Source organism: Aphelocoma coerulescens, chromosome 28 (genome assembly GCF_041296385.1).
Source record: "Aphelocoma coerulescens isolate FSJ_1873_10779 chromosome 28, UR_Acoe_1.0, whole genome shotgun sequence".
In the NCBI taxonomy this organism is placed as follows: domain Eukaryota; kingdom Metazoa; phylum Chordata; class Aves; order Passeriformes; family Corvidae; genus Aphelocoma; species Aphelocoma coerulescens.
In genome coordinates this window covers 3,664,440-3,678,049 of record NC_091041.1, presented here as the reverse complement: position 1 = coordinate 3,678,049, position 13,610 = coordinate 3,664,440, and the positions used below count along the sequence as shown (strand labels likewise).

Below are 13,610 nucleotides of genomic sequence, written 5' to 3'. Positions count from 1 at the left end.
AGGTGGAATGGAAACATTTCACTGATGTCAGTTTTCATGTTGGAATTCCCTGTGATTTCTATTATGAATTTACAGACTCAATAGAATTACAAGCTCTGGGAGCAAAGTTGCCTTTCTGAAAGAGCCATGGTGCAACAGCTTCCAGACTTGGGATAAAGCACCTATTTTTAGGCCACAGAGCACAGAAAGGAACATACAGTTTCTGGGGGAAAGTTATTCCTTTCACTGATGCATGAAATTGTTCAAACCCCCTACAGTTAATTGTGGAACCCCATTGCAAAATATTGGAGAGAAAGAAAACCAAATTGCATGGTAAAGAGTTTTCACCTCTTTTTTTACTGACACATCTCCCTTTGTGCAGGTTCTTCCAGAGTCAGACATTTTACCTTGCCTCTGAGGCAAATCACAGTCACTTCGGTGCCTGCAGAGCACCACTGGTCTTTATCATCACTTTAATACTGCAACCCCCCAAACCTTCGTGCAACTTCCACGAACACAGAGAGCAGAACAGAACGTTCCTGTCAACATAATTTTGGGTTCAGAACACCTGTGGGTCCCATTTTTCTGAAAGATCTGTGCGGCTTTGGGGTAACTCACCAACCCACTGGCTGGCTGAGCTTTCCACCTCGTTGCAGGTTGGGCCATCGCAGAGCTCCCGGGCCAAGGGGCTGTTCTCGCTCACGTTGTAGAAACGAGTTGCTTCAAAAGCTGCAGCAAGGAGGAGAAATCACAGCTGAGCCTCCTGCCTGGAGCTCCAGTGCCAGCAGGGATCAAAGGCAAGCAGGCACAAACCTGGCTCGTAGTAATCGTACACTTTGATAGGAACGGGGGCTGTTTTCCCAACTATGTGCTCTCTGAAAGCTTGGAACTTCACACAGGTCATGCACTGGCTGGGAATCTGTGTGAAACGGTGTGAAAGACTCAAAAATTACACTTGAAGTGAAGAGAGAGACAAATGAACGCAGCATGTGCCCCAAAGTAACACACCATGCACAAAGACACCTCCAGTACTCCAAGTGGAGGGACAGAGATAATGAATTAAAGCCAAACAGGATGAACTGAACCAGGATGCTTTGCTGACCTTTAAAACACATACTTGCCACAGAGCAATGGCAGACCTGGTGTTCCAGCTGTGTTCCCTGGCTTGCCCACAACCACCAGACAACTCCCTGCTGCTTGACCAAGCCAAGAGAAATCTCACTTTCCACTCTCAGGTCTGTGCTGTGAGACTTAATTATTCTGCTTTTAGCAATGCTAGTTGTACCTTCAAGTGACATTATTTTGAGGCAAAAAAACTAAGTGATATCTACCCAAAACCACTCCATGGGCTGAAGTGAATCCCCTGCTTCTATTAGACTTTGGTTTCCAACCAAAACCACAACAACACCTGCAGCAAAAGAGGCTCAGGCACTGGCCAGTTAAAGCTGCAGAGTGATCCTCACCCCTGAGGGACCCCAACACTCTGCCTGTGCCTCATCCCCTGATCATTTGCCTTTCAGTAAAATCCAATATAATTATAAGAAAAATAGTCATTACCTCATCAAAATAAAATAGGACTTTTCTTCCATCCACTTCATATCTTTTTAACCCAATCTGCTTGTTCATCAATAACTGGGGGTAAAAGAAAATAAGCCAACATGTTTAATCTCATCTTATAGAAAACAGGTAGACATGAGAGAGTAAGAAAGATTTCAGACTGCTTAGAAAACTGGTCAGGCACTAAACTCCAGGGATTTCTTCTGCTGGAAAAGGATGCAAAGAGATTGAAGTTACTGTCAGGGGGAAAAGCCACCTGTGTCCTTCCCTGTGTCCTGCTGAGGAATTCTTGCAAGGAGAATCAGCTGAGGGCTCTTCCTTGTCCCTGGGGCATTTATCCCCCTGGGGCTCTGCTGACACCTCATCCATAATCTCATCGAGCAGCTCCCAGATGGTTTTCAGTACCAAGGCAAGACCTCAGAGACCCCAAACCACTCAATAAAGTCTCTCAGTTACACCCCCTCAGACCACCAGGGAACCTCGCTGCTGGATCGCACCGGGTATTGGAGGTCCCCTCCTCCCACCAGCTGAAAAATCCAAAACATTCTTCTGCCAGGAAAATTAATCCTCACATTTGAAAAGAGCAGCCATTTGAAAGAGCCCCAGGCACCCTCCCTTTTGACAAATGGGGTCAGGCCAGGCCTCTGCTCCTCATCTTCTCTCCCTTCAAGGCCCAGGGATTTGGGATTTGCATTGTACCAGGCAGGCCTGCAGACTCACCTCTTCTGCTTTTTATCTGCACACCTAAGGAACATCTGGACACGATTCTAAGGGCACTTCCCACATCTCCAAACCTTTATTTTCAATTCTCCAAAAGTTCCTCCTATGATTTCTGCATTTGGAACATCTCAATACCATGACTGTCCTGCTTGATCAAGCATTACTATTTTGATAATTTGTATTTAGAATGCATCTGTCACGTGGAAAACATCTAATCCTAAAGCTGGGGAGGATGAGGGTCTGTGGAAAAGGACTTTAGTGTTTTAATCAAAGTTTGGGGAGCCAAGAAAGAGCCAGAGCACTCTATTCTATAATTCTACTCTCCAAACTGTCCCATTACTTCAACCTCTGTCAGACAATCCCATTTGCAATGTAGGGATATTCTTCTGGGGTTTTTGTTTGTTTTTTAACATTCTTAAGTTATTTTGAGATCTCAGGCTACAATCTCTGCGGAAAGGGGAACGAATCATTATTATTATCATCATCATCATCATTATAATAATAATTATTACTATTATTATTATTTAGAATGACATGAAACAAGCAGCATTCCCACTGACGTTTGCCCAAACCTGCCACCAGCAGCTTTAGCTGTGACTCCCCTCGGCAGAGTGCTCCTACTTGTAAAACCCTGCTCCCCAGCTTCCTGCTATTCCTGTAACAATCCAAGGAACATGTGTTTAAGTCCCACACAATATGGAAAGGGCCAATTTAATTTGTCCTTATAATTTTAGGGGCCTGATGGTGGCTGTTATTACTCAGCAGTCGATGGCTGCAGACAGTCCTTTTATGAGGGCTCGGAGACGCCGGCGCCACCGGGAACTGCTCAGCTCAGCTAAAGCCGCGTTTTTTCTGGTGAGGTTTGATATATCCCAGCCCGGGGTGACCTCCCGACCCTGTCGACACCCAGCATTATTAGGAGGATTTGTGGCCGGGCTGCCCGGGGTGTGCACAGAGCGCTCATTAAGCAGCGCTGCCCCGGGGCTGCACGTGGGGCTGCTCCCACCCTGTTCCCCTGGCAGGGAAAATCCTGATTTACAGCCCAGCCCCTCCACAGCAGGGCAGGGAACGGCTGGGGTGGCAGGGAAAAGGCAGCAGGGGCAAGGATGGGACTTGCCTCTGCTCAAGGTGGTGTCCAAAAATATATGGTGAAACTATCCTGGGGCTTCAGTGGGTGAGTTTCATGTTGGGTCCAAGGTTGGCAGCCGTGAAGAAAGCACAATGGTTTGGGTTAGAAAGGATCTCAAAGATCTTCTTGTTCCACCCCCTGCCATGAGCAGGGACACCTCCCACTGTCCCAGGCTGCTCCAAGCCCCAATGTCCAGCCTGGCCTTGGACACTGCCAGGGATCCAGGGGCAGCCCCAGCTGCTCTGGGCACCCTGTGCCAGGGCCTGCCCACCCTCCCAGGGAACAATTCTTTCCCAATCTCCCATCCAGCCCTGCCCTCTGGCACTGGGAAGCCATTCCCTGGGTCCTGTCCCTCCAGCCCTTGTCCCCAGTCTCTCTCCAGCTCTCCTGGAGCCCCTTTAGGGTCTGAAAGGGGCTCTGAGGTCCCCCCAGATCTTTCTCTTCTCCCCAGTCCCACAGCAGAGGTGAATGTGCAGGTGGGGTTGTATCTGCACCTTCACTGCCTGTCTACAGATGTGCTTGAGCTTTGTCACCACGTTTCATTTTTAGAGATGCAAAAGGGTTTCTGCAATAAAAACCCATGGAATTCAGCTCTTCAAGGGGAACATTCCCTCTTGAAGATGCAAAATCCTTCCCAATTTAGGAAAATCTCCCTCTTTCCAAAGGAGGCAATTCTGATCTGGTTATGGGAGCAGCAGAGCCCTCTGGGCTCACACACATATGACAGAAATTCTTGGCTGTGAGGTCCTGGCACGGAGTGCCCAGAGCAGCTGTGGCTGCCCCATCCCTGGAAGTGTCCAAGGCCAGGTTGGAGCACCCTGAGAAAGTGGAAGGTGTCCCTGCCCATGGCAGGGAGTGGCACTGGATGGGCTTTAAGGTCCCTTCCAACCCAAACCATTCTGGGATCTACTGCAAACAGAAGTGTTTGGAGACATCACACAGCCAGTTCAGTGGGGTACCAGAATCAGTGCCCCTTGAAGACAGCATATCCTCACACTGATCATTTATTCCCAATTATTCTCAGAGTTTCTCTGCTCAGAACACTCAAACCATCACACACAGCACAGGAGGGGCTGCACACAGCAGCCTCTGAGCAGTAACTCAACACAAACTGAGCCTGTTTGGTTCCCAAGTCCTTCCCTGGGACACCTGTGTCTGGCCCAGCCGTGGCACCAGCCCCAGAGCAGAGCTGCCCTGGCAAAGGGGAAAGTGTTCAGGGACAGTAACACAAAGGCATGTGGGACCTTCTCTGGTTCCTCAGCCTAGAAACCCTCAACTCTGTCCCCTGCTGACACCAGGAATGGAGACATTCACCCAAATTTGTCATTTCTTCTTAGCCCACTGCAGAGAAAAAAAAAAACCAAGGCATACAGGGATATGTTCCTTAACAACTTTCCTGTTCTTCTGCAATGAAAACCCCTTCATGCTCTCTCTTTCGACCCTTTCCCTCTGCTTGTAGAACATTCCATATGTTTAGCACCATAAAGATATCCTGTTGTTCTTCTCCTGGGCCATTTTGAGCTCTCTCTGGTTCTAAGCCAGGTTTTCATCCATATTTTTTCTGCTGTTTTTTACATGAATGACAATGAAAGAACTTCCTTGACAGCACTACACACGACTGTCACCCCAGCACCTTCAGCAGAGGAGAGAAAACAGGAACCAAGCCCACTGCAGGCCCCTTCACCTAATTTTCCCCCTTTCTCTTCCCATGGGGATACTGGAGAGCTCCTACTCCTGGCCTTGCCCCACCTGAACAGCCATATTCAGTTTGTTGCATGAGAGAAAATATCAGACTCAAAGGCAAATAAAAACCGATCTGTTTTACATGCTTGGATTTGAAAACAGATTTCTCCATGTGCAGCTTGTGAACTGATATAAATAACTTCAGTTTTTCTCTTTGTAGGAATAATTTCATATCTGATCCCCAGTTCTGAAAGGATGCAACTCCTTCTCAGGGACTGATACAGAAATTTCTGTGGCTTCAGGGACACCCCAGGAGACATCTTGACAGCAGCTTCTGACATGGACTGTAAACCCCTCCAGAGGGCTTTTTCCTCCAAGGATATGCAATGGTGTTTCAATTATAAAATAGCCAAATCAAGTGAAATCCTAGAGAAGATAAAGCAATGTACACTCCTCCTTGAACTAGGATATCAAATTAAACTTCACAATCATTTTACTTAAAAATTCTTTCCCCTTCCCAATATAATGAGATGAAGTTATTGACAGAAGAGATCTTTTAGAAGCAAAATATTTTTTAGCTCTTCACCAGCTCTCAAGGATGCAAAATTTTACACCTCTTTAGTTAAACAGCCTTTAAAAAAAAATAAAAATCTTTGCAGCACTCACCCCACCAGCAAATGCAATGTTCCATGAAATGTTATGGGTTGTAATGAATGCAATGCTTCCACAAACATAAAGCAAAGCTCAAGATTACAGTTCATCTGCCCTAAAGGGCTGGCTGGGCACGAGGCACATTCTGTCCACCTCAGCTTGGCTGCAGGAAACACGATGTTCTCCCAGAGAGAAGGGGGGAAAAAAAAAGGGCAAAAAATTCCAAGACACAGAGCCTCCAAAGAAATGGGATCCAGATGTTGGAGATAACACAGCCCACTAAGCAGCCATAAACAGCTCCTGTTAGAGCACATTTGCACTTCAGCTTTTCCGAAGGGTCTCAGTTAATTACTGTGCACTGGCTCAGGAAAACCTTGGCTTGGCCAGGCTGGGTTTGCTCAGCCTGCTCAGGACGTCTGTTCACTCATTTCAGAGACTTTTTGACATGTGAAATCTCTTCCTCCCCCTTCCCAGTTTTAATTGCATCTTTTCAGCAGTGCTCTGACATTCAGTGGCCTCCTCCTGTCCCTCGAAGGGAATCCCTCCCAGTTAAGGTCCATGTCCCAGCCCTGCACTCCCATTCCATCCCCTTACCTGCTCCAGGCTCTCAATATCTGCTCGAAACCCTGAGAACAAAGGCACCTCCAACACAGCCATGTTCGAGGATCCAGAGTGCAGCCATCTTCCCATGGGAACAAAAAGAGAGAAAATGGGAACAAAAAGAGAGAAAGTGGGAACAAGCTCAAGATCCAGCTCAACAAATGGACGACTTAGAATGGAGAAACCAGCTTCAGAAGAAAAAAAAAAACCTATTAAAAGACTCTCCTCGTTGAAGGGCTTGTGGAAAGCCAGATTATTTGGTTTTTTAAAATCCCCTTTTCTGCTTTTATTTAACAAAATTCTGTCCAGCTCACAGAGGGTAGAGGTGTAGGAGGTGTCCTGGCACACAGAGGCAGAAAAGCAGAGGGATGTAGCCCCTGTGGGACTCCTTGCTTTCTTTTTCAATTCATCACTGAGAAAATGCGCTTGGCAAGAGGAAATAAACCCTTGGAGTAGAGGAAACTTCTGTTCCACCCCAAGAGGAGGGCTGTAGATGGACTGTGGTGGGAGAGGGATGTTAATTCCCAACAGCAGGCAAGGTCATTCAGCCCTGGGGTTTCATAAACGGCTGTTTCACCCCTAATTGACTCTGAGAAAAGGGCTTTTGCTAAGGAGTCAGCAAAGTCACTGCCTCTTTACTGGTGTTAAAGAGTTCACTGCCTATGCCATCTTCCAGAGTATAACTGAAAACTCAGAAAACCCACTGGAACTGAGCTGTTGTAAGTGTGCACAGATAAAACCCCACACAGGAAAGGGAGAAAGTCTGCTGGGGCCATTGCAAAGGTCTTGTTTTTTGCAGCATGGCAGAGGAATCTCCATCCTGATGCAGCTCCTGGAATCCCAGAACAAGGCTCCTTTTCTCTGCCCTCCCAGCCCTCCCTCCTTGGCAGCTCACCTGTTTGCTGTGCACCACCTGAGCGTGGGCCCAGCAGGGCTCATTAGCTCATGCCCAGCACTGAAAAAACACAGTTCCACAGCTTCCAGGACCAAATTTGCCAGCTCTGAGCTGGCTCCAGCAGGGCCCCTCTCTCTGGAGCCCCCTCAGCTCAGGGGGTGGTGAACTGGCTGAGGCTGGGATGCCACACCCCAGCCCAACGCCCACAGTAGCATGAGGTGGCCTGGGGACAGAGCCAGCTGGCTCTGGGTGAGGCTCTTCAGGGCTCCCAGGCTCCCAGAGACATTAAGCCTTGTTAATTCCCACCTAACTCCATGCTCCACACTCCCTAATAAATCATACAGGATCCCTTTGCCTGCGTTTCCCCCATCCCTGTTATACATCACAGCTTTCTATTTTCCACCCTGTGTTCTCCCTAACCCTTCAGAAGTGCCCCAGGGACGTCACTGAGCATGACAACACTTCATTACATTCTGAGAACACCCTCAGCTCAAAATGTCTCAGTTGTCATCCTTAGCTGCACTCCTCTCTTCACATTGCCTGAGCAAGATGATGATGGAGCTGAGAGCGTCATTACAGGAAGGAGGGGAGGAAAGGAAGATTTCATTTGCTTTTGTTTCCTTTCCAAGCAATCCATCTCCTTGCACTGGGCTTCCTCTCAAATTTCTGTCTTAGCTCCAGCAATTCCCAGGGCAGAAGTTTCAGAACTATCAGCAGAGAGGTTGTGCTGATGCAGGGCAGCCTCCTCGGTTACAGGCACTGACAAGGCTGTAAGAAAGAAGTTTACCCTCTCCCCAAAACAGGCTGAGAGCCTGGGCAGGGGGAGAAGAGGTTGGCACAGTGACGTGGTGGCACTTGGGGGCAGTGCCTTTGCCACAGCACGGCCTCGTGGGCCAGGAGCAAGCGTGGGACAGGGAAAAGGTCTCATCCTCCCCTGGGGCACTGCAGCTCTGCAGTCTTGTGGCCTTGCCTCTGCAGGATGGAAGGGGACAGAAGCTGATAGGGGAGCCAGAATTTTCCATTAAACTGATAAGGGGGCCAGAGTTTCCCATTAAACCGAGAGAGGAGCCAGAATTTTCCATTTTCCCAAATCACACCTGGGCCACTCACTGGACTTCTCCTGCTGGAGGTCAGTGAAGCAGCAGCCCCCCCCCCCCCCCCCACCTGCCATGCTCCAGATCACAAACATACAGATTAGTTATTGATTTCTTGGGAATGGTTTCTCCTGTTGCACAGCAGGATGCTGTGAGCCCTCTTTATTTACTCTGCTTGTGGCTCTCTATCTCTCTCTCGGGTCAAATTCCCAACAAACTCCCTAAAAACCCAAACATTTTGTGAAGAGATCAGCAACCCCTGGTGATTGCAGCACTACCAGGGTGTTTAAGGGAAACGTCTAAGGGCATTTAATACAGGTCAGAAACCATTCTTGCTGCTGTTTGTCTATAGCCAAGCTGTTTTCTCTCAATGACTTGAGTTTTATAATCTACAAAATGTGACAGAACTGCTCATGTCTCTGTAAAGTGCTTTGAGAGCTAGAAAGGAAACTTCTGGATTACGGCATCTTTAGAAATTATTTTACATTTCTTTATATAGAAAAAGGAGATAAGGAATGAGCCTTTGAGAGCTTATTAACAAATACCTGCATGTATTGTGCCTTTACCATAGATTCCAAACTCGTACCATGGCAACAAACATCTTCTGTTAGGTTTTTGGTGTTCAAAACTGAACACTAAGGAGCTCAAATAATAAACTCAAGTCAGTCAGATTTATAAAACTATTGACACAATGAAGGTATTAGTTAACCAGCTGAATTTACCTTGCTCTTTGAGACTTTTAAGAAAATAATCCAGAACTTTTTCTTTTCATCCTTGTACAAGCAAATGACATCCCATTTGTCACCTTCAGGGTTTGGAGAGGCAATAATGAGACTCAGTGACAAAACCTCAAGGCATTGTTGTTATTTCTCTACCTTTGATGCACACTTAGCACTGAAATTATTGAGAATGACCATGGAATGACTCTGTCCCACAACCCACAGTGGTGGCTGAAAGTTCTGCCTCACCCTACGTGAGATCCAGACAGTGCAGCAAGAGAGAGCTCGGTGCTTTTCCTGGCACAGAGGGGCTGATCAGCAAACCAAACATTCTGTGGGGAGCAGGACTGGCATTTCCTACCTCGTGCAGGTCTCCAGGATGACTTTGTACTCGCGGTGGTCCTGGTCTGAGGCTGGGTCCTCGTCGTCCCCCAGAGCCCTGTCCCTGTGCAGGGCTTCGGAGCGGTTCTCGTCGACAGAGCCCGAGCGCAGCGGGTTTGGGGCTTGGAGGTGCTGCTCTGACTTGGGCTCCTTCAGGTTCACCAGGAGCTGGAAAGCTGGTTTGGCAATAGGATCAGGCACATTGTAAGTGACATCAATCTGCAGCAGGAAGAGGGAAAAGCAAAACGAATCAGGGAGGTTTATTAGAACTCCAGCATTTCAAAGCACCTGCAAATGTCCCATAAAGACCAGCACAGAGACACAAGATCTGTTCAGAGGGAGGGAGTGGCAGGTACAGAGGCAACAGAGGCTTTACCACACAGTTCTATCTCTATATAAGCTGTACCAGAGCTGGTACTATTGCATTCTCTTCCATAAATTAAAGCAACACCATGTCATAGAACTGTTTTGGGAGAAATTCCAAGTGTAAGTCCTTCCTCGCAGCAAACTGGGATTACAAAAGCAGCAAACAGGCTGTGAGTACAGAGATCATCTGCTCCCCTGCTTTCTCCAGCCCCACGGCAACCTTACCTGCATCAGACAGCAGCCTTCACCTTTGGCACTCACAAACAGCCCTGTTGGAATACTGGGGATCTGGGGAGAATCCACAGGTGAGACACACACAAGACATGGCACTCAGAATGGAAATCAATATTAGATTTAGCTCTGTTCTGTACAAAATATCTTTACAAAGGACACTGCAGAAATGAAATGAACATGGATTGGTCTCTTCACCCCCTGCACTTACAATGGCAGAGACAAACAGCAGCACAAAATAAACATCAGGCATTGGTTATGGTGAAAAATGCCTTTAATTTGGAGTGCTGTCTCCTTCATAGCAGAACCCAGCCACAAACCCAGAGAGCCCCACAGGTCTCAATGTTTAACTTTTGCTTTTACCATCACTGATCCAAGCCCTCATTCAGAACCCAGCTCACGTGCTTTGAAAATCTGCCTGCACAAATCCACCTACCACTGCAGTCTGAAGGACTTTTTTGTTCATCTTGTTGAGCTCAAATGTCTCCTGATAGTCCAGGTTAGTAGAAGCCAAGGAAATGGTCAGGTTGACTCCTCCAACGTAAGAAAGGATGGCATATTCAGCCAGAGCCTGCAGGGCCACACAGGTGTCCTGGGAGGTCAGAAGAAGGAGAAATCAGAACAGTGAAGAATACAGGAGCACAGTAAACTTCCAAACAACTGTGCTTGGCCCCGGGATGCAGAATATTCCTTGATAATTCATATGGCAAAAGAAACATCAGGTTTTGCTCACTTTTCCCATCAAAGGCACCTGTGAGGACAAAGTCTGGGTTCCTTTCAAATTACCAGTCCAGGAAGGAAGCAGTAAAGAGCACTGGAAAGTTTTTCTTCTTAGCAGAACACAAACAATTTCTGTCAGGAAGATGGAAACTCTGCATTGACACTGAACCATGCCATAAATCAAATCCCTCCTGATGGGAGAGAATTTTCTAAAAGTCCTTGCAAGGAGTTTCAAAGATAAACCAAGACTTTTCCTGGAGTTTCAATGCTTCCAGATAGTTGTTTATTAAGTCTTATCAGAGGAACAGAGCCACTAGCATGACCCAGGTATAGCATAGAGCACAGAAAAGCAGGAGTGGAGTCTCTCTATCAAGATTTACACAGCCTTTTAAAGATATTTTAACCAATAGTTACTAAAAACGTACATTATTTTCACTTTCCTACCAATTATTCAGTAACACGGGCAGGAACTGCAGAATTCTCTATCCAATCATTCCAAACTACTTTTACTGCAGAACATGGAGTGGTAGAAGAAGGAGAAGAAGGTTTAGAGAACAACAACAATCCTCCATTTTGATATTTTTTACTCTTATCTATTTACTACAAAGAGAAGCCCAAAACCTCTAAATTTTTCACCCTGTGACAATCTTACACTGTAGTCTATCACCTAATTCACACCACTGTATTTTCTAGTTCTTGTCTGATCGTTGGTAATTTTTTCCAAGGCTGGAGGTTAAAACAGTGTTGTTCAGGGGGGTAAGAACCCTTAAAAACAGGCAGAGAAATCCTCTCAGCACTCTGGGTGCTACACTGCATTCCTGAATCAATTGACAATGCAGGCATCCCAGCTACCTTTTCCAGAGGCAGCCCACCTGAGTAGATGAGAATCCTCCCAGTGCATTCCTTTGCTGTGAGAGCCATTTGACTACAGGGAGTGCAGAGGCCACGTCTCCCAGGAGTGTGTAGGTCAGAAGGGCATAAGATGTCATTTCCACTTCTGCAGAAACAACTGAAAGAAGGGGGGAAATTAAAAAAAAAATAACCTAAATACCACCTAGAAGTGGGAATCCAGATGGGTCTAGAGATAGTTCTATGAATATTTATTAACTGAAAAATAATTTTACCAAGTCAAGAGTCTGTAGAAATAAACACAGGAAAAGGGGAGTTAAAATGTCCGCACCCAAAATGCTTCACCTCCCTAAGATACCTCTGCTTTCAACATAAGCTTCCCTTCACACAATAGGTAACCAATAATAAAGATATTCACACAATAGATAAACCCCTTCTACCTGACTGTGTCCCACAACTAATTCCTCTCCCACTCCAGTTCTACTCTGCTGCTGCCCTGTCCTGAGGTTTTCATACAATATCCAGTCAGATCCCTCTTGAACCTTGCTGCACCTGCATCATATCCAAAGAGTCAGTGGCTTTAAGTGGCTTGAAAACTACAGCATCATTGCTGTGGCTTTGACAGTTAAAGTCTAGAAAAATCAGCTGAAGTGTCAGTGACTGGTGATACAATCCTTAGGTCCATTTAAAAACACAGCGATAAATAGCTCTGAAATTAAATATATTTGCATTCCCTCAGTTTTCCCTTTCAAATGACTACTCCCTGATAGAATCCCACATGGCTCTCACTCTTCTGTCTTTATAATGGCAGTGAAAGCTGACGAGACACTGGGCCTGAAAAGCCCCTCCTCTCTGCACCTGCTCTGTCTCTCATTTATTCCTTCAGAATAACATTACCTGCCTTTTCTGAGCTCTCTTTCCTCAGACAGTTCCAGAATTCCTTGTACTGTATAACCAATTCACTGCAATACATGCAGGCTGGTGTGGCAGCTCCTTCCCTTTTCCCTGCCTTTGCACCACAGGTTCCTGCCTGATTACCTGATTGAGAGAGTCCATCATTAAAGCCCATGAAGGTGTCTTCATCAGTGACAAGGGTTCCTGTGAGGCTCCAGTGTGTAAAGCCATCTAGGAGAAGAGGGCAGTGAAATATGTGTGTTATCAGAGCAGGAGTGCAGCTGAGCCTCTGTGCACAGGAAGGGTCAAGTTCCACTTTTGCCTCGGCTCAGAGGAGCTCCGTGCCCTGAGCTGTGCTGTCCCTCCTTTTGGGCAACCAGTCCCTGGGCAAGGGGCTCCCTTTGGAATGACAAAGATGATTCAATGTGACAAATCAAGTAATTCTTGGGTTTTTGGGTTAAAATACGCTGTCAGAGAACGTGAGGTGTGACAGGGCAAACTCTGTCACTGCGAGGAGAGCACTGCAGAGCCTCTGAACAACCTGAGATCACTCTGCTGGTTAGAGAATGGTGCTGCTGAACACCAAGGCTGTGGGGCTGATCTCTGTGTGGGCCATTCACTTATGAGTTGATCCCTCCCAGTTCAGGATATTCTGTGATTCTGCTGCACTTGCAGCAGAATCACAGAATCAGCATTAGCTGCACATGCGGAGCTGAGCTCTCAGCCCTCTCCAGAGAGAACCAGGAGCGCTCTTGCTTTACAAAGCCAAACTGTGCCGTGAGGAATCCCTCATCCCCCAGGCCCCATCCTCTCCAGGAGCTCAAATCCAGCATTCAGGCTGTGTTTGCTTGTTCCTGCAGGGGGACAGGCTCGGGGCTGGAGCTCGGTACCTTGGGTGATGGCCATGCTGTTCATCCTGCGCAGCGTCGCGGCCGCAGAGGGGCTGTGCAGCAGGGTCAGGGCGTAGGCAGTCAGTGCAGTCGTGTAGGGGTCTTCTGCTGAGTACAGGTTGGACTCCAGGAAGTGTTTTGCTTTGTCAACAGCTGTTCTTTCTTCCTACATTCAGGGGAAAGAGCCCAGATATATTTACCAGTCTCAGAAGATAGAATTGCTTTATTACTCGTTACATCATTCCCATAAAA

At 47.0% G+C, this 13,610-nt stretch overlaps 1 protein-coding gene across 3 annotated transcripts in view; it reads right to left on the bottom strand.

The window, feature by feature from the left end:
- CPAMD8 (C3 and PZP like alpha-2-macroglobulin domain containing 8) overlaps positions 1-13,610 on the bottom strand; it is a 54,664-nt gene that overhangs the window by 10,251 nt on the left and 30,803 nt on the right. For all 3 annotated transcript variants that reach the window (XM_068996904.1, XM_068996906.1, XM_068996905.1), the window contains exons 30-39: positions 13,359-13,524; positions 12,613-12,699; positions 11,598-11,734; positions 10,442-10,597; positions 10,000-10,062; positions 9,389-9,627; positions 6,314-6,401; positions 1,537-1,611; positions 793-898; positions 598-708 (exon numbers count right to left, since the gene is read on the bottom strand). In XM_068996904.1, the coding sequence (XP_068853005.1) occupies positions 598-708; positions 793-898; positions 1,537-1,611; positions 6,314-6,401; positions 9,389-9,627; positions 10,000-10,062; positions 10,442-10,597; positions 11,598-11,734; positions 12,613-12,699; positions 13,359-13,524 (1,228 nt within the window). The remainder of the gene's footprint in view (positions 1-597; positions 709-792; positions 899-1,536; positions 1,612-6,313; positions 6,402-9,388; positions 9,628-9,999; positions 10,063-10,441; positions 10,598-11,597; positions 11,735-12,612; positions 12,700-13,358; positions 13,525-13,610) is intronic.